Genomic DNA, 24,223 nt, shown 5'->3' on the forward strand with positions numbered 1-24,223 from the left:
AGTCCACAGATACAAGACTTCCTGTGATAAATCCACACAGCCAGACACACCTCAGGGAAACTGCAGGAAACCAAAGTCAGAGGGAAGAGCTCGTGCAGCTGAAGAGGTAAAAGACAGATTAGCACCAAAGAAGCAGCTCCCGGAGGGGCGGACAGCACATCCCACCCCAGCAGGAAGCCAGGGGACATCTCTGTGAGGCAAGGGCAAGAAACCCCCACTGACATTCTCCCAGGTAAGACAAACCTTCAGAAATGGGGCAAAGTAGAGACATTTTAGAGGGAGGAAAAAAAAGCCAGAAGTGTTTGTCACCAGCAGAGCCAAACTAAAGGAAATCCTAAGGAATCTTGAGGCAGAAGCAAAGTCTCCAAGGAATGTTGTATAAGAGGGCAATGACACCATTCAGCAGAGGTTGAGACAGTGGAAGAATTCTAAGCTGGGTAACAAAAGATGCCAGGGCGGGGAAGGAGGGGTGTTTCAGGAGACTGTGCAGAGAGGGGAGGACAGGGAGGGGAGATACCCAGGGCCACATGCCCCAAGAGCAAAAGGCAGCGGGGAGAAGAAACCACCCAGACGCAAGTTCTTTTCCACCCATGTCTTTATTTAATGATCGCAAAATACAGTACCGAGACAGGGCATGCATCACAGACAACAACACGGAAGCAAGTCACGGAAACCGGGGTCAGAGGGCCTCATTACGTGTGAGGTAGCGCGAGGTGGTGCCGGGGAGCGGGACGCTGGGGGTGGGGGTACGAGCACCGGCCCCACTCGGGACACACGGGACTACGGACCACAGTAGAGCTGGGGGAGGGGTCGGCGGCCACACGGAAAGAACAGCTAGAAGCGTTTCACATCCCATCACCCGTTCCAGTCCCCGTCTCTGTCGACACAGCTTCCGGACCAGTCATCACTGGCTTATGGGGTGTCTCCACCCTTCCCTTCCCTTCCCAGGGGCAGGCCCCACCTGCCCTCACCCGAAAACATCCAGGAGCGTTTGCGCTGAAAACGCCCGGGGCTGCCGTCCAGGGAGCTGGAGGCCGAGTGTATTAAGACACTTTGCTCTATAAGAATAGTTGCACTTGGTAAAGCTGGGGGCAGGGGGGCAAGGGGGGAGGATACTCATTTCAGTCGGGAAGGCTACTGCTGAGTCAGAAAACGTTGCACAGTGGTGGTGCAGGGTGGACAAGACGCTCGGGTTGGGGTCCCCCTCTCGGGCTTGACTGGGTTAGGTGGAGAGGGGTCCTGGTGTGCAGGGCCGAGAGGGTGGGGTTGGCGGGGAGTCGAGGCAGCACCCCTGGGGACCCAGTGTGTGGGACCGGCCATGGCGGGGCCCTCACACGGGGCGCTCAGTTGAGCAGGGTTCCGTAGAGCTGGGCTTTCGTGAGGCTGTCCTTGCGGCTGAGCCCCGAGCTGCCCGCCCGAGGGAAGGCAGGCTGGGGGCTGAGGCGGGCACCGGGGTGCATCTCCGGGGAGGCCTCCATGGAGCTGGGCTCCAGGGAGTCCCTGGAGCTGCGGAGGCTGAGCTCGGGCTCAGGGCTGCCGCTTGCCCCGAGGAGCTGCACCCCGAGCCGCTCACGGTCCCCCTCACTGGCTGCGTAGCTGGGCAGGGGGTCGGCCGAGCGGCCAGGGCTAAGGCTCAGGTCACCGGCCGCCCGGAGGTAGCGGGGCTCGACCAGGTGGCCCTGGGAGAGGTCATCGCCCTCCGAGAAGCTATCGGCCTTGTAGCTGGCATAGAGGGGACTGGCGCGGCCCTCGGCGTTCTCGCCGGGGCCACCTCGGGCCCCAAAGTAGCGGTCATTGAAGCCGCTGGGCGAGGCGAGGCTGGGGGCAGGGGCCGCGGCCGCGGCCGGAAAGGGGTAGGCGCCGATGTCGTCCACGCTCAGCGGGCGCCATTGGCCGCGCCCAGCCCCTGCGACCAGCCGGGCGGACCCGGGCTTGGCCCGCAGGTTCCACAGGTTGGGGGGCATCAGGGCAGGCTGGGGGCCCGGGGAGAGCGGGAAGCGGAAGGGCTCGGCGGGGAACGGCGATACAGTCCTGGGGAACCCCGGAGCCACCGCGGCCTCCAGTGGGGCGGCCACCGCAGCCGCGGCAGCCGCGTAGCGCGGGCTGCTCCCGTAGGCCACGGGCGGCTTGCGGCCAAAGAGCTCGTCGCGGCTATTCAGGTAGATGGCCTGCTGCGAGGCGGTCAGCGTGCTGGCCTGGGCGTGCTCCTTCTCCTCGGACGTGGCGCTGAAGCTGGAGTAGGAGCTGGACGTGGGCAGCGAGGCCGCGTAGCCGCCGAAGGCCTCGTGGCGGTAGCTCGCAGGGTAGGCTGCCGCGCCGGCCTCGGAAGCTTCCTCCTCCTCTTCCTCCTCCTCGGCCGTGCTGTCGGTGGAATTCTGGGCCTGCAGGAAGCCCACGTCGGACCCGGGCCCCTCCACACTGGGCCGCCGGTCTCGGCGCCGCTCCTCAGGGCAGTAGAGGGCCGTGTCGCTGCAGTAGATGTCCCCCTTGTAGGGGGGCCGGGGCCCTGGCTTCTCCAGCCCCTCGGGGAAGCCCAGGTCTTGGGCCGAGGCTTCCGACAGGTGGGAGGACAGGCTGCCGGGGTCCGGCTTCTCCAGCACCTTGGCGAGCACGCAGGGGGGCACGCTGTCGGCGTAGGCCGGGTGGCAGAGCGGGGCGGGCAGGCTGCAGCCTGGCTTCTCCGCATGCAGGTTCATGCGCTCCTGGAACTCCGCGGGCAGCTGGAGGGGAGGGGGGCGATGCGAGGAGCAGGAGGGAGGGGGTCACGGTCAGCCCGGAACCGGCGGCCAAGGCCGACCGACAGGGGACCTTCCCCGGGGCCTGTCTGATCCCACCAGCCGGAGTTGTATCCCGCAAGCCTCAGGATGGCCCCGGTCACCCCCCGGGTCACACCGATGGGGCCCCCGCAGAGCCCCAAGGTTGGACCTCCGGCTCTGACTCGGGCCACCCCCTGAGGGGCTGACTCGCTTGTCCCAGCCCCACGGTCTCCAGGGGACACCCAGTCCTGTGATAGCCTGGCTCAAACCAGACACACTCAGAAACAGATGCAGCAAAGACTGAGGGCCCAGGCATGCATGCGGTTTCCACGTGAGTGCCTGGTGGGGGATGGCCTGTTTTGTGAGGGTCTCGGGGGTGGCCCAGGCTCCCGGGAGCAGGCACCTGGACGAGGCCTGGGTGAGGGGAGTGTCTGGATGGGGAGGAACAGCCTGGCTGGGACGGGAGCCCCGGGTCCGCGTGGCACTCGCCCTGTGGCCCCAGCTGAGTGGCTCCTGGGTGAAGCCAGCTTTCTTATCTCTGCAGGATTTGTGCCCAAACCAAACCACTGGGTTTCTGAGAGGCTCACACAGGGTCACCCTGCCGGGAGCAACCCCCTGGAGGAAACTGGGGCAGACGGTCCAGGCTGGTGGGGAGGTACGTGCAGGGCGGGCCCTCCACCACATACGCAGAGGGGCTTGGACAAGATCGAGGTGGCCAGGGGGACGGGGTCTGGGCTCAGCCGGCGCCTTCCCGGAGCTCAAGGGCGGGAGCTGCTGGGAAGGAGCACGGTGGTCGCGGGGGCTGGTGGCAGGCCTGGCCGGGGTGGGGCTCCCATTACCTCAGCCATCTTGTGGCCCCTGCCGTAGGTCTGGCTGCATTGCAGTAGCTGTGCCGCGAGACTGCAGTCCTTCCGATAGAGCTCCTAGGAGACAAGAGAAGCCGTTTGACTTAGCGCAGGCTCGGCCTGTGCCAAGGTCCCCGCAGCCGACGTGATAAGTGGCCCGCAGAGCCGGCCGTGCGGTGGGCAGCATGCGGACCCCCTCTGGGCCTCATGCTCTCACCTGTAGGACAGGTTACCGGCCCCAACCTGGAGCCCGATGTGTGGAGGGTCCCCTGGCAGGCAGTCCTGCCACTGACCCGGGTGGGAACCTCCCAAAAGGCAGGGGCCATGGAGGAGGAAGGGCTCCTAAAGTCCCAGAGGCCCCAGTCTCCCTGCCCTTGGCTTCCGAGCCCCTCCCAAGGGAACTCCGTGGACAGTGCTGGCAGTAGCCGGTGATCAGGAGAGGATCTGCTGCCCCCCCAGGTCTCAGGGTGAGGCCTGGCAATGGAGGGGGCTGCAGGGCCAGGCAAGGGTCAGGGCGAGTGGGGGTGGAGGGCCTGTGTGACCCCAGGTTCAGGCAGGGACCGGCTCAGCCTCCTGAGCTGAAAACAGTTGCGCACAGGAGGAATCCAGGGTGCGTGGTTCTCCCTTTGGGAAACCTGTTGCACGTGCCTGCGGCTGGTCCTTGGTTCCCACCCCCACTTGGGGACTCTCTGCAGCCAGGGCTCTGATGGGGGCACCCTTGCCCTGAGAGCCACCCACAGTCTCAATTCAACCAGAACCAGGCGTCCTGCAGCTCGGGGGCGCTGCTGAAGCCGTGGGCACCCCTGCCGGTCCCCGCTACCCTGGTCCTAGAGACTCTGGTGTCCCCCACTTGGCCAGCACAGTGGAGGGAACCTGGGTCCCCCGCTCCTTCAGTGCATCCCCGGAAGGGCACAGTTGGCCGAGAGCTGAGAACTGAGCCCCCTGTGAGGCTCAGACCAGCTGCTGCTGGCACCAGAGGTCTGTGGGCACTGTCTGGCCAGCCCAGACCTGCCACTCAGTCGTGAACGGATGCGGGAGTGCTGCCCCATCGGGGCCTCCCCTCTCCTTTGCTGTACTCGTCTGCCATCTCCTACCCATGGCACCTGGCTGGCCAGGGCGGCTCCTGCCCCCTCCTGCTACCCACCTCCCCCCACCCCCCGACCCAGAGCACAGCAGGTGGCTCCTGTCCTACAGCTTTCAACCTCTGCGGTCAGACTGGACCCCTGTCGTCCTCTGACACCCCACATCCCTACTCGGTCAATCAGTTTGCTTCCATCTTCAGAATATAACCAGAATTCAAGCCCCCTCCCCGCCTCCCTGGCCGCCATCCCAGCAGACCCCTGTCCTCTTTCTCCCAGACTGCTGCCTGGTCGAGCATCCACTCGAGGTTCATCCTCTATAGTCTGTCCTCAGCAGAGCAGCCGTGGAGCCCGTAAGAGGAAGTCCAGCCAGGCTACCTGCTGTTCAGGAAGCTTCAGTGGCTCCCATTTCATGCAGAATAAAACCCAGATTCCTACCGGTGCCTAAATGCCACCTCCTGTTATCCTGACCTCAGACCCTCAGGCCCTCCTCCCCACCAGAGACCCCTCCGGTCTCTTTGCTGGTCTTCAAGCTACTCAGAGCCCCCATCTGCTGCTGTGGCTTTCTGCCTGAAAGGGGAGCCCTCCCCCGCCGTCCCGTGGTCAAGTCCCTGCTCACTTTCAGGTCTCGGCTCCTGCAGCCCCTTCTCGAAGCACCAGACTGAGGTTCCCTGACCCTGCAACTGGCTGCTCCCAGCCCCCTCGCCTGCCTTATTTTTCTCCGCAGCATTTAGCACTTCTAACTTGCTACACAGTTTACCTACTTATCCTGGGTTCTGTCCGCCTTCCCCGCTCAGATGTAAGCTCCACGTGCACAAGCCACTGGCTTTCCTGTGCTCTTCACACCCTGCTCTCAGAGCCTCGAGGAGCAGGTGCTAATAAGCGAGTGTGTGCTCAGCGGTCAGAGGTCTGTGGAGGGGGGCACCGCCCTTCTCATGGGACCCAGGAAGTCAGGACCCACGGGCAGCCCCACGGCTCTGATGCCCAGTGGGGGTGGCCAAACGCAGGAGTCCTGAGTGGCCCCACCCCAACCCTGGGCTCGGGGAAGCCCTGCTTTGACTGGGCCAAGGTGGCCTCGTGTTCCCCACCTTGAGTTCTAGCTCCTTCCAGCGGAGGGTCTCATGGACGTGGTGTGAGAGGCAGCCCCTGTCGTTCCCTGACCGCCCACGTGCTTGCTGAGGTCCTGCCTCACCCGTCTCTCCACCCAGCCCTGTGCCAGCCCCCCAGGGCTGCCACGCGGGGTCAGATCGGCCCGACACTCACATTGTCCTCCGACAGCTTGTCAATGGTCACCTTGGCCTCCAGCAGGTGGCTGTTGAGGGCGACAATCTCATGGCTGAGAGCTCGTTTCTCTTCCTCATAGTGCTGGCCCTGGGGTTGGGGTACAGGCAGGGGGGTGGTCAGCGGTCAGCCAAGGCCTGGACCTCAAGCCCCGCTGTTCCTCTTGGCCTCCCCGGAAAGCGAGGAGTTTGGAGTCCAAGGAATGCAAGGGTCAGAGCACAGAGCAACCCAGGTTCCAATCCCGCTCTGCCAGCGAGGAGCCAAATGGCCCTGGGCAAGTCAGTGCCTCCCTGAGTCTCCATTTCTCACAGGTACCGTGGGGACAGTGACAGCTGAGGACTTGACAGCAACCTCCCATTCGGGGCTGAAATGGGGGGGGACTGGCCCAGCCCCTGAGGGAGAGGGCAGGGTGGAAACGAGGCCTTTGGCTCAGCTCCACGGGCAAGGGCATGGTAGCCTGGCCCTTGGTCCTCACCAGGGTTCCAGAGCTGGGGGCCCCGGGCTGGGTGTGCTGTGGTGGGGGAAGGGGAGGGTCATGGCCTCACCATGCGGAATAGCTTGTCCTCCAGCTCCTGGTTGATCCTCTGCAGCGCCATGTAGTTACTCTGAATCCTGGAATGGAGGCCATGAGGTCACTGCTGTGCCAGGCCTGACCCTCCCATGGTACCCCTGCAGCCATACGGCCTGCTGATGGCTGAACCTAGGCCCCCTCTCTGGTCTAATTGTTCCTGTGCTAGAAAACATCTCATTTAAACTAACTGGTTGCCAGGACCCAGGACCCCCACTGATGAGAAGGGAAAGTTTCTTATTCAGAACGGATTCTCGGGAACTCGCTCAGAGCCAGTGAACGCACATTTTACACACAGTCCTTACAAATCTGGCTAAGGGGTTCCTAGTTCAACAGCAGGTTAGCAGGGAACAGGCTTAAGACTATGCAATGAGCACTGAGGTGATTGCTGGAGACACACGGTGAATAAGACGGTTTTCCCTGGAAGAGGCTGAGGTGGGGAGGCAAGTGTGGGTTGGGAATCAATGGCCGCCCTGAGGTGTGATGGTGGAAGGGGCAGTGCCCACCCTCTCGACAGCCTGTGTGTAGTGTCAGTGGCTGTGTCTTGCCAGCAGAGAAACTGAGGCTAGAAGTGCTTAAGTAGAAAGGGACAAAGAGCCCCCCTGCAAATTCAGTGTTCTATAGAAACACGGGTTAGATCCCTGGATCGGGAAGATCCCCTGGAGAAGGAAATGACAACCCACTCCAGTATTCTTGCCTGGAAAATCCCATGGACAGAGGAGCCTGGTGGGCTACAGTCCATGGGGTCACAAAGAGTCGGACATGACTGAGCACACAATCCTTGATAAATATTTAAAACAAACCAAGCCAATAGCAAGCTGAAACTCCAATAGTTTGGCCACCTGATGTGAAGAACTGACTCATTTGAAAAGACCCTGATGCTGGGAAAGAGTGAAGGCAGGAGGAGAGGGTGATGACAGAGGATAAGATGGTTGGATGGCATCACCAACTCAATGGACATGAGTTTGAGTAAACTCCAGGAGTTGGTGATGGACAGGGAGGCCTGGCGTGTTGCAGTCCATGGGGTCACAAAGAATCGGACACAACTGAGCAACTGAACTGAACTGAAGCCAATAGCAAAGTTTGCGTGCTTTTTTTTTTTTTTTAATATTCTTTCTAAAGGAAGGCTGTAAAGTGTATAATATTTTTAAAGAAAAATGTTCATATTAAATGTGTGTGCTGTGTGCTAAGTCACTTCAGTCGTGTCTGACTCTGTGCGATCATTTCGACGGCAGCCTGCCAGGCTCCTCTGTCCAGGAGATTCTCTAGGCAAGAATACTGCAGTGGGTTGCCATTCCCTTCTCCAGGGATCTTCCCGACCAAGGGATCATACCCGCATCTCTTACGTCTCCTGCATTGGCAGGCGGGTTCTTTGCCACTAGCACCTGTGCAGAACGATGTTTTCAGAAGTTTTGTTTTTAAGGGAGTCATCGCTCAGCGTCCCACACACCAGGCCGCTGAAGGGAACGGTCTCTAAATGCTGGTTCATGTCCGGGGCTAGACATCGTTTTCCTATCAGAGACCCAGGCGACAGTGGCCGGGGCCCTGGTGGGCCAGTCTGGGTCTGGAGATGGCTGCTTCTGTGTCATCATGCCCGCCACCACGTAAAGACGACAGAAAGATCGAGCAGGGGACCGAGAGGTGTCAGGGAAGCGGCTGTACCTCGCAGCGGCCAGACCCACGTTCAGATCCTGGTTTGGCAGCTCCTGGTACAAGGTGTGACTCTGGCAGAGCCACTTGGCCTCGCAGACCTTACGTGCAAATGGGGTTACCCACCGGCCGCAGGGCCCCGGGCCCCGCCCCAGAGCCCCTCCCCGTCAGGGCCACGCCCCTTAAGGCCCCGCCCTCCCGGGTCCCGTCCTAGAGCTCCGCCCCACCAAGGCCACGCCCCGTCCAGGCCCCGCCTCTCCAGGGCCCCGCCCATAGCCCCGCCCCGTCAAGACCACGCCCCCTCACCTGCGCAGCTTCTCGGTGACTTTCTCCAGCTCCTCCTGCGCACGGCGCAGTTCGATCTCCAAGAAGTGGCGGGTGGAGTCGAACTCGTTCTCCAGCTTCTCCAGCCGGTGCGTGGTGTAGGACAGCCGCTTGCGCAGCTCGCCCTTCTGCTCCTGCAGTGAGCTGCAACGACAGGCGGCGGCGGCGGGCCAGGCCGCGGGCAGTGAGCTCGAGGCGCGCGTGGGTGCGCCCCGGGTGCGCCCGGCCGCACCAGTGCACGCGCACACGCACCGCACACAAACACTGCACGCGCGCGGGCACACACACACCACACCCCACAGGCACACACACTCCCCACGCGCCCCCACACACACCATACCCCACAGGCACACACACACACACCCACCCCACAAGCGCGCACACCTCCCCAGCCCCTCCCTGGGGGATCACGGTCCCTGACACTGAGCCAGTCTGGCACTGGGGCAAGTGTTTGGGGGCAGCTGAAAGGACCCTGGTTTAAAGATCGCCCAGCAGCAGCACCCTGCCTTGTCTGGGAGCCCAGCTCCAGCCGGCACCGTTTACAGGGCCCCCGTTTTGCTTCTCTATAGCAGGGGCCCGGCCGGTGAGGCCCAGAGGCCGTGGTGCTACATCCCAGAGCAGGCCTCTCTTCCTCAAGCGGGCTGCGTGGCCTCTGGGCCAGGGAGAGGAGGGGCCCCGTGTGAGGGCCCGTGCCCAGGCAGCATCCACCATAGTGGCCAGCTAGCTGCACGGAGCGTCAGAAACTCAGAAAACCCCAGGCCTGCTCATGTCTCCCTTCCTCCAGGAAGCCTTCCAGAGGCAAGCTTGGCTCTTAGGCTCTACTTTCCCCCCCAGACTGAGGGCTCCTCTGGGACCCTGGCCACTGAGTCCCCTTGCTCAGGGAAAAACAGACAGGGGGCGGCTCCCCGCTGAGCCACATGCCACCCATTCACATGAGCTACTCTGGGGCATGAGGCAGGAGGGGCAGGTGTTACTGGCCACACCCTCCTGTCGGCTGCCACCCAGCCCCCAGAAAGCACCTAACCACGGCTGACCACGTGCTGACCCTCGGAGGCACCCTTCCCTGGGCTGGCTGAGCGCGCAGAGGGGGCCGCGGGGGGCGGACTCACCTTCAGCAGCCGGGAGGGCTCGTTTCTGTAGGGAAGGGACAGCTGCGCGGTGGGTAGGGGCACCAGGGGAGTTCTGCTGGCTGTTAGCCACGAGTGAGGCTAAGATTCAAGCTGCCGTTCGGTGCCCTGGCTGTGCGCTTTGCTCAGTCACCCCCTGAACTGTGCCCCGTCAGCCCCTGCGCTACAGTCACAACGAAGCCCAGAGCTCCATGGCGTCACGGGGTGGGCAGGGGCCCTGCGTCACATAGACCCAGCTGCCAGTCCCTGCCAGCAGCCCACCCCCCCGCAATGCACTCATCTGTCCCCCTCTTGCCCTGACACACAGTCCTGGCTCCAGAGAGGTGCCCGGGTGGGAGGAGGAGCCCAAATGCCCATCATTTGCTGGAAGAAGCACAGCCCCCCTCAGGGGACCATCTGGAGCCAAGGCCCCTGGGTGGTAACTTCTGGTGGGTTTGCTGCAGGCAGGCAGGAGGCTTCCTCTAGCGTCTGGGGCAGAGTGATCGTCAGCCTCCAGCCTGATCACACAAACCACACGTGTGACCACAGGCACACACCCAGCAAACCTCCCTTAAGCATTCCTGGACCCCTGCCCAGGTCTACATTTTTTCAAAATAAGTAAAAATAAAGAGTTGCCTATGTTTTGAGAACCTCAGAGGAGGGCGGGGCGTCCCCAAGGAAGATGCCAAGTGACAAGCAAGCAGGGAGCCCCGTGGCAGAGTGCCCACGGCTGCCCACACAGTGCCCGCCACCTCCTCCAGGCAGCACACCTGACTGATTTCACTGCGAGCTTCCTGCAGCTATCGATCCCAGGCTCCCCCCAGCCCAGGCTTGTCTCTCCAGTGGGCTGCCAGACACCCTGAGGGCTCTCCTACGTCCACCCCAAGGGTCCCTGCAATGCAAGGGGTCTGGGCAGCAGCCCCTGCAATCAGCCAGCCTGCAGGGTTGCAGGTGCACCCGCAGCCCTCGATCATGCCCCCCGGAAAGAAGTGAGAGCACCCACCCTCCACCTCTCAGAGCCAGCACCCTTCCTTCCCCGACCCTGGCCACCCGCCCACAGCCATAGCTGGGGCCCTGCCGTCCCAGGACTGTTCACTCCTGTTGTGACCCCGCCATATCCCCCCTACGGCACGTCTCCCCTGCCCCCCCTTCCCTCCTGGCCTGCCCTGGGCCCCCTGTTTACCCTGCACCTCACAGCAGTGGCAAAGATGGTCCTTGGCCCTCAGAGTGTATCATCTCGAGGGGAGACAGACAATGAGCAAGGGGACGGGCTCCCCAAGAAGGCGAGTTGGAAGAATCCCTGATGGGGTGGTGGGGTGGGCTCCAAGCAGAGCCAGGACCTGCCCCGGGGCAGCGTGATCCGCTGCTTGCAAGGCAGCCAGCTCTGTTGAGGAGCCCACCTCCGCCTACGTCCCCCCGTGGCCGCCGGATGCTCTTCCAGATGTGCCGGGCGGCTGTGTCCCCACCACCCCTCAAACACTGCTCCCACCCACCCCTGAGCCCATCCGGCCCTGGGTGGGCAGCGCCCGCAGCCCCGGGCCCCTACCCCCTCCTGGTGCAGGTGCCTGGGCCCCGGGCCTGATCGCGCCTCCCTGGCCCCTCGGCTGCGCCCGCCTCGCTTCCCGCCACCTTTCTCCAGCTCCACTGCCCAGGCTGATCCCAGGACCCTGGTTTGTCCCTCACCCCTCCCTACACACCTCGGACCACACGTCCTCCATGTCCAGCCCCACACGAACCTCTCCCAGGCCTCCATCTGGAGGCCCCGCCCCTCTCTAGGGTTCCATGCTCACCCCAAATCCAGCCGCCCACCAGCCTCTCCTCCCGGAGGCCCACAGGCACCCCTCACCCAGCGCGCCTGACACTGACCCCTCTCTGCCTCCTGTGCTGCCCATCAGTCTCCAGTCAGACCCCGAGAGGCCATGGTGACCCCTCTCGCCTGTGGTCACCCTCCAAAGCCCGTCACCAAAGTCCTGGCAATCCACTACTCAAGAGCTTTGGACACGTCCCCGCCCCTCCTGGTCCAGAGAGGGCCTTGGGCTGGGCACCCCGAGGTCTTCAGTCACCTGGGTGGTACCGCCATCCCAGGACATCGAGCCCTGCCTGACCTCAGTCTCAGTCTCTGCGTCTGTAAAATGGGGACGTGTGCACCCGCGCCCTGGAGCGCCCACTCTCGGGGAGCAGGGCTGTCCCGTGGTCCCTGCACCCCCGTGATCAGAACCGGGAGATGATGCTGGGGGCAGCCATTGTGGCCTCTGCCTCCCCCCGACCCCGGTGTGGAGTTGGCTCAGGGGGCCCTGGAGTCTAGAAACGGCCCATTAACAGATGCACAGGGCGGGCGTGGAAATCCCTTGTGCCCGCCCTTAAATCAGGGGCACCCTCCCGACTGGGGTGGGGGGCTCGGGAAGCCCTACTTGAGCCGCGGTCTGGTGTGTGTGGGTGGGTGGGTGCTTCTTGGTGCCCTCTTTGCCCGTGAGAAGTCCCTGGAAGGCTTTCCCAGCTCACAGGGGAGAAAGATGAGCTGCGTGGCATAGAGCAGGGCCTGGAGGAACCCCGCTAGCCTCCCACCAGGAGCCCCTCTGGCCACTCAGCAGAGGCCGGAGCCCACGGACCGAGGCCTGGGCTGGGCTGGGGGTCACCGGGGCCTGGCCTCTGAGACAGGATGGCTGGGAAGCAGGGCTGAGGGTGCTGGGCCTCTTCTTGGGGTGGGGGGTGGGGAAACTGATGCCGACGCCAGATGGATGTCTGGGGACAGAGGCTGAGGAAGTGGGGAGACAACAGGTGTATTACCTGTCCCAGAGCGAGGGCGAGGACCTGGCCCGTCGGCCCTGCAGGGTGCGGGACTGCCCGAGGCACGAGGGTACCCAGGCGCTGCGCAGCCTGTGGGCGAAGAGGACAGAGCCGCTCAGAATGGGGACCGGGGCGCGCCGGCCCGCCGGGGGCACGCAGTCCCAGAAAAGCTGCTCAGAACCAGAACCGGGGAGCCAGGCCGGCCCACCATGGGAACGCAGCCCCAGAGCCGCTCAGAACCAGAAACAGGGAGCCACGCCGGCCCGCCATGGGCACGCAGTCCCAGAGCTGCTCAGAACCAGAACCGGGGGGCCACGCCAGCCCACCATGGGCACGCAGTCCCAGAGCTGCTCAGAACCAGAACCGGGGGGCCACGCCGGCCCACCATGGGCATGTAGTCCCAGAGCCACTCAGAACCAGAACCGGGGGGCCACACTGGCCCACCGTGGGCACGCAGTCCCAGAGCCGCTCAGAACCAGAACTGGGGGGCCATGCCAGCCTGCAGTCACAGAGACGTGGGGGGTCATCCCCCTGTCGGCAGGAGAGCTCCTTGTCACCAACACAGCAGCGGGGTGCTTGTGCATGCGCCGGGGTGTAGGCACCTGCCAGCCCTGGTTGCCTGAATGCATTGCTGGCCCCGCGTCCACCAGCAGCAGGGTCCCTACCCTCAGGCCTGCACCCCCAACTCAGCCTCAGAGAGGAGTCCCGGGAGGCAGGCTCCACCCAGCCTATCCAGCTACTGCTGGATTCCTAGTAGGACCCGTTGGTCAGAGACCCTGAGAAGCGAGGAGGATGGCGGGAGCGTGATCCCCGACCCTGCTGGGAGGTGGTGATCGGCTGATCTGTGTGGACATCAGTGGAGTATTCTGGAGGCTGTGGGACCCAGTGGATGTCAGGGGTTCAAGACAGGACCCTCCTGGGACCCCTTCTCACCAACCCTGCCCGTGGCCTGTCTGGGCCAGGTGGATGGGTGGGATGCAGGGTGGAGGACGACCCAGCCCAGCCCCATGGCACTGCCCTGCTTGGGGGATGCCTTGGGCCCGAGTCCGCTGGGTCATGCCCTTGCCACAGTCTCTCCAGAGAGGTCGTGCCGGCCCCCCGAGCCAGAGCAGAACTCTGATGGGAGGATGCTGCCCCGGACATCAGGCGTCCAAACAAGGCTTGGAGACATGGGCAGGTGTGTGTGTGTGTGAAAGAGCCGCGAAATCCCGTGGACAAAATGACCACGCCCAGACGGCTACACAAGGTGACGGAAAGGAAGAATGCCGATGTGGCTTGGGCCAGGTGGTGGGATTTGGGGCAGGTGTGATGTTTCCCTTTATCCTCTGCTGGATTGATCGTATTTCCTACAGTGAGGATGAAAACTTTTTAAAAAGTTTACGAAGGATCACATTTGGCCCCTCCCCCTCAAAAAGATTTCCAGTGTTGATCTGACAAGGTGTGGGTGGGGGTGCCGGGGAAGCTCTGGGCTCTGATCTCCGCTTCTGTGACCCTCTGTGAGACAGGCTGCCCTTGGCCCTGCCTGGCTTTCTGCAGGCACTTGCTCTCTGGTTGAAAACTGGACTCTGGGATTCCAGGCCTGGGGTCCACTCTCGGGCAATGACCCCAGAGCTGTCGAGTGAACAGACAGTGGGGGCAGGATGGGCTGGTTCTGCTCCCGTGGGAGCGGCCAGAGACCCAGTCTCCCCTCAGTGGCTTGACCGAGGTCAGCGGTTCCTGGGGTAGTGCCCTGCCCAGCCCTCGCCCACCAGTCCCCACCCCAGAAGGCCCTTCCGCAGGGAGACCCCTGGCAGGTGAGGTCTCAGGGGAGTAGAAGGGAGACTGGGAGACTGGGGCCCAGGGGAGGGGTGTGGGGGGCTTGCCTGGAAACACAGGGAATGGGGAGCGTGGCTGTGGCCTCAGCCAGACCTCGCCTCTGGTCATACGCAGGGCCTCTATGTCCCTGACAACTGCTCTCGCTCTGACCCCGATTCTCATCATCTCCAGCCTCTGCCATGCAGGGCACCTCTTGCTAGAGATGAGAAGACTGGCGCCCAGAAAGGTTAAGCAAGTCTCTCCAGATCACAGAGCAAGTCCAAGGCAAAGATGAGATCCCCCCACCCTGCCCCAAACGCCTGTGACGCTTGTGCTGGGCACACAGGGTGGGGAGGACACACGCGCCGTGGGGATCCCAGGAGCCGGGGGACCTCCTTCCCTGCTCCGCGGAGGGGAGCGGTGCTCCCTGGTGGGTGGCGAATGGGGCAGGGTGGAGGCTGAACGAATGTCCACTCTCTTCCTGGCTGCTGGGCACACAGATCCAGGAGCAGCAGGTCCCTGTGGTGCCCCCAAAGGCCCCCACACCCCCGTGTTTAGCCCCCCCAGTCACGCTCCAGTGACACCAAATTGCTTGTCATTCTTCACCGGCGGCAGGCGGTTTCTCATCTCGGTGACTTTGTCCCTGTGTCCCCTCTGCCAGGATGGCACTCGCTCTCTCCGTCCAGGTTAACCCCTCCCCACCCAGGGCCTGGCAGGGGGGGACCCTGGCACCCCTGCCAGCTCGGCCGGCCCCCCAGGGAGGGTCATGGGGCTGAGCGCCCAGTGCTCGGTGTCCCGCTCCACGCGAGCCCCGAGTCCAGTCTTCCCCATCGGCCGGAGGGCAGGTCACAAACCCCAGCCAGACCACGCCCATCTCCGGGCAAGATCCGCCGCCCGCCCAGTCCCGTCCATCACTCAGACCGGCCCGGGCCCCGCCTCGCCGCCTCCGGGCTGCGCCAGAGTGCCCCTGGGTCCCTTCCTTCCCACCCTGTCCTTGCCGTCCGCTGGGTCAGGGACCTTCCCTCTGGGCTGTTTCTGGGCTCCCCGCTCAGGCCCTGGCTCCCGGGACAGCCTGCTTCCTTCCACTCGGTCTCATTGCCGCGGGGACGATGCCCCGGGAACCGGCCCGCCTTCCCGTGGGACCGCCTCCTTCCCACACCCTCTCGCCCCAGTGCCCTGCGCTGTCTCCGCGGAGCCGGGGACCAGCAGCGCATGATGTTGAAAGGCCGTGCAGAGTCGGCAGGAGAGACTGCGGTCTGGTCTCTGGGGCTGCAAGATCCGGGGAGTGTTTGTGTTCCCAGAGCCTACCGTGGGGCTAGGTAAATGGTGAGGGGGCTTGGAAAAGCCTCCCCAGTCCTCCCTCCTCCCCACTGCGGTGCTGGTGGGGACCACTTGGCTCCCGCTCCCACCCAGCGTCTGACGGTCCCCTGGGAGCGGACCCCCTGGAACTCAGGCTGACGGGCACCGGGACTGGCTGGCAGCTCTTTGAGGCTCAGGCATGCCCGTCCGGCCCCTGGGCAGCCCCTCGGCTGACTCTGCCACAACCTCACCAGCAACACGACGGGCATGGGGATGGGGTCTCTGGACCCGGCCACCAAGGCGCTAGGTCCTGTAGGAGCCCGCGTGTGTGTGTCTGTGCGTGTCCGTGTGTGTGCGGGGGGGAGAGGACTGTCACAGGGCTGGCCTGGGGCCCCCAGCCAGGAGGGGTCCCCCTGCTCAAGCCAGGAGGAGCCGACGGGCGCAGGGACTCTATGCTTGCCCAGGCCCCGCCCTCTTCTGCTTTGCTAACCAAGGTCATCCAGGGGCACCATCCCGCTTCCGTCCTCAGGGCCGGCGACACGACTGCTCTCCCGCCCAGAGACCCCGAGATGCCACAGGAGACCTTTCACCTTGCCTCTGCCTCCTCTTATCAGGCGGCCGGCCTGAGAGCCCTCCGTGGGCGGGCAGACCCAGGGGTGCTCGGGGCCAGGCCGAGCTGGGTCACCCCTTGGCTGGTGGATGGAGCAGCTGTAGAGTCACCCTGGGGCCTTTGCACACGCTGTGCTTCCTGCTCGGAACACCCCCTTTTCCTGCTTTTCGGTTCATTCTATTTACCTCCTCCAGGAAGCCCTCCCTGACCTCCCAAACCTCGCTCTGGTTGGTGCCGCCTCTCCCTAGCCTGGGTGCCGGCACCCCACAGAGACGCACGATGTCCCCGGGGCTGAGCCACCCCAGGCCTTTGCTTTCAGCCCAGCCAGCAGGCGGGGCCGGGCAAGCGGCCACATCCTCTGTTGGGTTCCCTCCTTCACCTGCCTAGGAAGCATCTTCACGGGCTCTTCTGTGCTTGATGTCCCCACGCCTCCCTCCCACCCCCGCTCACAGCTGATGACCTCGCTTCTTCTCCACTGAAGATGGAGAAGCCACCCGAAGGGAGCTTCTGCAGATGCCGCCGCTAGGCATCCACCACTCCCCCCCAGCATCTGCCTGCCTGTTACTACAGACACCCTGCCAGGCAGCCCCTCCGCCCACTCCAGGCGCAGCTCCAGCCTGTCTCCCCTCGCTCCCAAACCGCCCATTTCTCCTCCTGGCTCGTTTCTTCCGGCACACAGACATGCAGGTATGCTTCCCATGTTGCGAACAACCCTCCGCTGACCGTCCAGGACTGTCCTCATTCTCTGCTCCGAGACACCTCGTGTGTCCTCGCACCTGGCCCACTAGGACCAGGGCCCAACCTGGCTCCTGTCCCCTCCACGCCACTGAACCGGCTCCTGCCTGTCCCTTCTCAGTCCTCACGTGACCTGAACCCTCGGCCCCCGGGGGCACAGTGGACCCCGCCCTCCTCCTGCAAACCCCGCCTTCCTCCTGCAAACCCCGCCCTCCTCCTGCAAACCCCGCCCTCGCCTGGCTGCCCTCCTCAGCCTCCTCTGCAGGTGGTCCTCGTCTCCCTGACATCCTAACGCCAGCAGGGCCCAGGGGTCCTGCCTCCTTCTCTGGGTACACTCTCCCCATAGTGACCCCTGCCACAGATACCATCACTCCACGGAGAACCCCCCAAATTTTTGTCCCCCTCTGACTCCAGGCGTGCATACCCTCTGCGGCCTCCATTTCTGCTTGGGTAGCTCGCAGGCAGCACAGACCTGCAGGGCCCTCTGTATCCTACTCTGCTTTCTATCCCCACCTCCCCAGCTAGGCCAGTGCCCCTGCCCAAAGCTGGAGGCATCCTCCACTCCTGTCTCCCAGGAGACAGCGTCCTCCCAGGCCAGCGGCAACCCCCGCGGCCCTGCCTCCGGCTCTTCCAGCCCCACCCGTCACCCTGGGTCCCGCTTCTCTCACGGGATTACTGCATAGCCTGCTAACTGGCTTTCTGCCCTCACCTGCTTAGCCAGAGGGGCCCCATGGAAGGCTAAGTCAGATCCACCCCCTCCCTTTGCTCAAAACCTGCCTCTACGGCCCCTACATCACTAGGATCAAGCCCAAAGTGTTCACTCTTGTCACCTGATGGCAGGTGGCCTTCCCATCGCCCCCTGGACCTCACCTTCCAGCCACAGGCAGCACAGCCTTGCCCCAGGGCCTTTGCACCTCCTGTTCTTCTGCCTGGATCCCCCTGCCCCGTGGCTGCTCCTCTCCTCCTTCAACATTCAGATGCAACTTTCTTGAATTCCTCTGCACCCTCTCTCCCCCATTCCCTGCTGGGCTTGTGTCCCTCTATGGCCTCGCCCCACCTAGGAGCTCCCCAGGACAGGGCTTTCTGTCCTCCTCATTCCTGCTGTGTCCTTGGACCCTGCAGCAGAGCCTGGCAACCAGAAGGGCCCAATAAGCATTCACTGAATGAATGGAAAACACAATGAACGTGTTTTACAGACGAGCTTGCGGAGGGGCCGAGGGACACAGCGCCCACCCCGGGTCCACAGCCTGCAGGCTTCCCACCGATCAATCCAGATGCCCCTCTGCAGTGTCTGGTGCTTCGGCCTTTTCCTTGCCTCTGAGGTCTGGAGCTGTAGTGGTCTGGCTTGGTCTTGTCGGGCTCAGCCAAAAGGAGTTGCTCTCTGATTTCCATTAAGGGCTGACCCCACCCCCGCCCCCGAAATGATCGTGAGAGGGTCAAATCTGAATTTTGGGCCAACAATAGTATTTGGTGTTAAGAATGTGCCAAACGGGGCATGGACATACTTATGCTAAATAAGCACCCTGCTGTTTGTTGAGATTGGGCAGCCCAATAAAGCAGAGGATACCCAGTGAAATGTATTTAGATGGATTTAATTCATTGGGCATCCTGTACTTCATCCGGCAGCCCCAGGACGAAGGCAGAGGTGATCCCGTGGAGGTGGACCTCCAACCCCGGCAGGAGAGGTCGTCCATGCCCCCGTCATGAAGCAGGCCGGCCGTCTGTGCGGGAGACTCAGCGTGGGGCAAAGGCTGGGGGGTGAGAAGATCCTGGTGGGGCCCGGGTGTGTCCGGAAGACAGTGTGGCTTGAGCCCAGGCCTGGGTCAGCCAGCCAGGAGGCCCCGGGCGCCTGGTTCTGAGTGAAGGCCAAGCATCCCTTCCCCGCTCCCCAGCCACTCAGCACACAGGAAGCCCCAGGGGAGAAGGAAGGACGGGAGGCAGGCCCGGATTGGGGCTGCCCCTCTGGCAGGTGGACTGAGAAAGGGAGTCCTAAGGAGGCTGCCTCAGGAGGGGGCCCTCCCCTGCCTGGCCCCTCTCAACCCGCACCCAGCCCGGCACCATTGCTGTCTACTCTCTCGTCCCTGCTCTAGACTGGGGGTGGGGGGCCCGGAGGGTGGGGCTGTGCACACTTTGGCCCTGGGCCCCTCCCTGCCCCAAGGTCACACCTGCTCTCTGCCCAGAGGTGGTGTTCAGGGGGTGTCCGTGGGGAGGATGGGTGGGTGGTGTGACTACGGGTTGTCCCCACGGCGGGTGAGCAGGTCCCCACAGGGCTCCCAGATGACCCTCCCAGCACCCGCCACGCTGCCCCGGAGCTCAGGTGAGAAGGGGGCTGCCGCTCAGCACTCATTACTGCCCCCCACAGAATCCACACTGGCTCCACTAATTTGACCACCCCACCCGCTGGCTCACCCCTGCAAACAGACACGGGCATGCATTAATTGGATCGGCGGGAGGGCCTGTTTTCTGGAATTCTGGGGATCATAAACGTAATCAGGACTGCGGGAGCCTCACTGATGACCCCAGAGCGCGGGGTGTAAGGCGGCCGGCTCCCACCCAGCGCCCCCTGCGTGGCCCCAGGCCCCTCAGGGATGCCCTTGGTCCCTGGCCCCTCTGCTCTTGCCTCCCCACCTACCCCGCACCTCTCCACACCCACGGGAGAGAGTCCTGGGGGCCAAACCCCAGTCTGGGAGAAAAGAACTGGCGTTATGATGGAAGATGTTCGCAGCAGCAGCAGGTGGGTGCAAGGCACAGAGGCTGAGGAAGGAGGCTGCTTTTCTGGGCCTCAGTTTCCCCAACGGTGACCGAAGTCCAAAGGGACCCTTGTGACCATCACCTTCTTCTGAAAGCATCCCCCTTGAGATCGCCCCCTACTCAATCCTTCGGTCACCTGACACATGGAGGATGGAGACGGGGCAGGTGGGAAGGCGCAAGATACTTGTGGGGTGGGAGCAGGTGTCCTGGGACCCGCAGCCCTCATCACGGAGTACTCTGCGGGATGGGGTGCTGTGTCCTGGCCAGAGGGCCAGGGCTGGGCAATTAGTGGTGACACCTGGAGGGGCTTCCCTGGGGGAGTTCCATCCTGGCTCCCAGGTTCTTTAACCAGGGGCCCTTAACAGAGGCCTTCCAGGCCACCATTTCTTCGTCTGTGCAATGGGCAGCCTCCCCTCCGTCCCTTCCAGAACCTTGGGTGAGGACTCAGTGAAGAGACTGTCAATGGCATGCAGTAGGTCTCACTGGGTGATTGAATGATTGAATAGGGGGGTGACTGAGTGATCTCAGGCAGATGTTTCCAGAACCTTCAGCCCCATCACTCAAGAGAGACCCCCAGGCCTTGCCTCCGTCACCGGCGCCAAATGGAAATGCCTCCGGACACTCAGAGCGCCTGTCCAGGGATGCAGGCCATGTGGCAGCTTTCAGGCTGTTGGGAATGTCGAGTAAGAAAGGGCCCGAAAGGCCCAGAGATCTCAGCCAGCCAGGGCCGTCTTCTGCCCATGGTTAACGGGGGTGAGGCAGAGGCTGGGAAACAGGTCCAGGACACATCCTTGCTCTGAAACACCCAGTCACTGCCGGGACTGGGGATGTGCAGGGGATGCCTCCTGGGGGCACAGCAGAGCCGGCCCCCTGCCCCCACTCTGAGATGCTCTGGCAGTCTTAGCTCCATCTAGGTCTGCAGGTCACACCCTGACACCCCATTTCGCCGGGTCCTCTCCTTCATGATAGGAATACTGTCATCTGCCTGATGGTTGGGGAAACAGGGCCTGGGAACAAAGGAGACCATGTGAGCTGGGCAGGGCAGGAGGTTAACAGGCAGAAGCAGCCCACCCAGTACCAGCCATGTGCCTGGCTCCACGTTCATGAGTTCATTCTCAAAACAGCCTTCTAAGTTAGGTGGTGTTATTACGATCTACATTTTATAGATGCAGAAACTGAGTATCAGAGATGTTTAGAAACTGGCCCAAGTCTACCCAAACAGTAAGTGGCAGGCATGGGATTCAAATCCAGGTAGGTTCACCTTCTTACTAACCCACATACTTCACCAGGGAGCCTTTGCAGAGGAGTAGGGACTCAGATGGGCTGTAGGGACAGGAGACTTTGAAGGGCAGAGCAGAAGAAGGTAAGATAGAATAGAATATGTGGAAAAGGGAAAATGAAAGTCACTGTCGTGTCCGACTCTTTGCGACTCCATGGACTATATGGTCTGTGGAATTCTCCAGGGCAGAATACTGGAGTGAGTAGCCTTTCCCTTCTCCAGGCAATCTTCCCGACCCAGAAATTGAACCAGTGTCTCTTGCATTGCAGGAGGATTCTTTACCAACTGAGCTATCAGGCAAGCCCCATCCATGTGGCGGGTCCCTTTATAATGCCTTGACTCCCAGACGGAGAAACTGAAGCAAGGGAGTCATTCACAGTTTAGTGAGAATCAGCCCCTAAGACTTCCTCCCCCAGAATTACATTTAGAAGTGAGGCAGAGCCGGGAGGAGCAGCTGGGCCATACAATGGGTCAAGTGGCACTGGGTGCCACACAAGAGTTTTGGCTTTCTGAGGGCAAATGGGGACCTAGAGGTCTTGGAGGCACATCGTCAGCTCCGGACTTCAGGAAGGATGATGGCGTGGCCCTCAGGAGGGGACGTCAGAGGATGGCCAGTGGGCTGTAAATTTTGGCCCAAACACAGAGAAGCCTCTTCCCACTGGGCAGTGACCAGCTGTTTTGGGAGGCCCAGACGCCTGGAAAAGGCCCTTTCTGCTTCTGGCCTCCGTTTCTCCAAACCCCTTCAGCTCCACATTCCCTCTTGGCTTGGAGGAGGATGCAGGAGGCAGAATGCTGAGGGTCTGAGAAAGGCAGAACTCAGCTGCCACGTGAGGAAGCGCATTCCCTCCTGCAGTGGGCCTTTGCCCATGTCGGACCCCCTGTTGGGAACACCCTCCCCCACACCTCCTCATCTCCACCCAAGCATCTCCCTCCATCCAAGCCAAATCCCCTCCACTGGAGGCTCTCACACCTCTGGGAACCTCTCACAGGGTGATATTTAAAAAAAAAAATAATTAAAACCCCCCTGGGAGTAGGGTGGGAGGCACAAGTGTCCCCCAACACTCCCCATTTTGGGGGGCAGAGTGGTGAGCCCCCCATCATGGGCATCAGGAAGCGTGGGGAGGAGCTGTTCTCCATCCCTCTTCCTCACTATGCACCACCCTTGGGTCTCATTTCAGAGAATTTACTCTGCACCTACTATGTGACAGCTCTAAGTGCTGCAGATCAGCAGGGAAAAATAGATGACAGACAAGATAAGTGAGTAAAACAGACTGAGGGTCAGGTGGGGATCAGGGAGATGGGAATGAAGGCAAGGAGGCGGAGCATGGAGGACGGGATCTAACTGTAGATGGAGCGAGTGGTCAGGAGCTCCCCCAACCCTGACCCCCTGACCAGGAATGACTTTTGAGCAAGATGTGAAAGGAGGGGAGGCAGGGAGTCACACGGATATCTGGGAAAGAACATTCCAGAAGGAAAGGCACGTGCAAAGGCCCTGGGGCAGGTGCCTGTCTGATGGAGTTGAAGCGCAGCAGGGAGGCCTGGGGTCTGGGGGGAGTGGGCTGGGAGAATCTCTGGAGATGAGGTCAGTGTGCTCTGACATCTGTGAGGCGACCTGAAAACCGTCTGTCTCTACCTCTAGGACGTCAGCCTGGCACCTGGCACAGTGTCTCCAGCATGGAGAGTGGCATCTGGCAGAGGCAGCGCTGTAACACACATTGGTGATACGAGTGAATCAAGAGTGTGGGCCTGAGCACTTGGGCGTCTGTGTGAAGGAAGAGCACCCCCAAAACACCGGAACCCCCAAGCAAAAAAGCCAGAAAACAAAAACTCAACAAAACCCCAAGCCCCACATAAGCAAACAGAGAAAACAACCCACCCAAAGCCAAACAACAAAACAAAAAGCCAAGTCAAAAAAGCCTCCACAAAACCCCAAACAAGAAAAAAACAAAAAATTAACACACCCCAAAGTTAAAAAAACACAAACCCCCAAAACATAAAAAACCCAAACAAAAAACCCCCACAAAAATTAAAAAAAAAAGCACAAAACCCCCTGAACAAGAAATCACTCAAATAAAAAAAATAAATAAAAACTAAGCAACCTGCTCACAAAACACAAACCTCATAAAACCAAAAAATAAATTAAAAACACAAAACCCTCAAAACCCAGAAAATAAAAAAGCCATAAACTAAAAGAAACAAAAATTTTTTAACTAAAAAAAAAAAAAACAAAGAAACCCCCCAAACCAAAATTTTAAACCCACAAAACCCAGAAAACAAAGCAAGCCAAAGCCCCAAGATCCCCAAAATTTAAACCCCTAAACAAAAATCCCAAAACCAAAAAATTCCCCAAACAAAAAAAAAATAAATAAAAAAATCCACAAACCCAATCCCCCAAACTTAAAACCACAAAACTCAGGAAACAATCCAAAAGCAAAAAAAAAAAAAAAAAATTTTTTTTGAACCCCCAAATGCCCCCCAACCAAAAAAATGTAAGACCCACAGAAACGAGAAAATTAAAAACAAACCTCAAAATTTAAAACCTCCGAAAATAAAAAGCACAACCCCCCCCAAGTCCCCAATGACAAAACAAAGAAACAAAAAACCCCCCAAAACCCCCCCGAAACACGAAAAAGCAAACGCATGCACACACACACACACACACACAAAACCAAACCAACCAAGGGTGGGGGGGCGGTGATGCAGTGGCGGTCAACGTCAAAAAGGAGCCCAACCTCAAAACCATGCACAAAACCCACTTTCAATAGGTTCATGACATCAGAAGGGTTGCTTAAACAAGGCACAAGAAGCTTCCATCAGAAAGTAAAAAGCCTAAAAGATTCGAGAGAAATTCAACAGAATTAAAATGAAGAACTTCTGTTCATCAGAGGACCATTGAAAGGGCCAGAATCCAGCCGCCGGCGGGAGGTGCCTCTGCCACACATGTGACCGGTGAGGGCTCTCTCTGAAGAGCTCCAAATCAATACGGCAACTTGATGGAAAAACACGCAGAAGTCACCAACGAGGAAGCTCCAAGCCGGCTGTCATCCAGGGCCGCGCAATTACCGCGCCCGGAGCAGCAGCTCCGCCTGCGGCCTGGCGAGCCGGGGCTGGTACCCGGGTGCCAGGTGTGCCGAGGATGCTGAGATGCAGTTAGTCCCGGGGCCGCGGGGAGGGTGTGGCCTCCCTGCCGAAAGCTGGCCGTGCATGAGCCATCCCCTACCCCGGCATCCCCCACCACATGCGCCCCAGCAGTGCGGCTCCCGGGTCCCCTGGGGGGAGGCTGCACGCCCGCGCCCCCCACCACCCCCAAGCCCGGACAGGCACGGTTGTAGCAGCTTCATTTGCTGCGGTCCAGGCTG

The 24,223-nt window shown here is 61.3% G+C and overlaps 1 protein-coding gene across 9 annotated transcripts in view; it reads right to left on the reverse strand.

The window, feature by feature from the left end:
• Window positions 1-577: 577 nt before the first annotated feature.
• Window positions 578-24,223, reverse strand: part of BEGAIN (brain enriched guanylate kinase associated) — a 46,379-nt gene continuing 22,733 nt past the window's right edge. For 6 of the 9 annotated variants that reach the window (XM_043922382.1, XM_043922389.1, XM_043922384.1 and 3 more), the window contains 6 exons: window positions 12,397-12,486; window positions 8,486-8,647; window positions 6,507-6,573; window positions 5,944-6,051; window positions 3,596-3,679; window positions 578-2,720 (listed from right to left, as the gene is read on the reverse strand). In XM_043922382.1, the coding sequence (XP_043778317.1) occupies window positions 1,344-2,720; window positions 3,596-3,679; window positions 5,944-6,051; window positions 6,507-6,573; window positions 8,486-8,647; window positions 12,397-12,486 (1,888 nt within the window). In that variant the 3' untranslated portion in view covers window positions 578-1,343. Of the gene's footprint in view, window positions 2,721-3,595; window positions 3,680-5,943; window positions 6,052-6,506; window positions 6,574-8,485; window positions 10,253-12,396; window positions 12,487-24,223 lie in introns of those variants that run through there. The other 3 variants (XM_043922388.1, XM_043922387.1, XM_043922380.1) reach the window with 3 other exon arrangements.

This window comes from Cervus elaphus, chromosome 13, assembly GCF_910594005.1.
Source record: "Cervus elaphus chromosome 13, mCerEla1.1, whole genome shotgun sequence".
Classification (NCBI taxonomy): domain Eukaryota; kingdom Metazoa; phylum Chordata; class Mammalia; order Artiodactyla; family Cervidae; genus Cervus; species Cervus elaphus.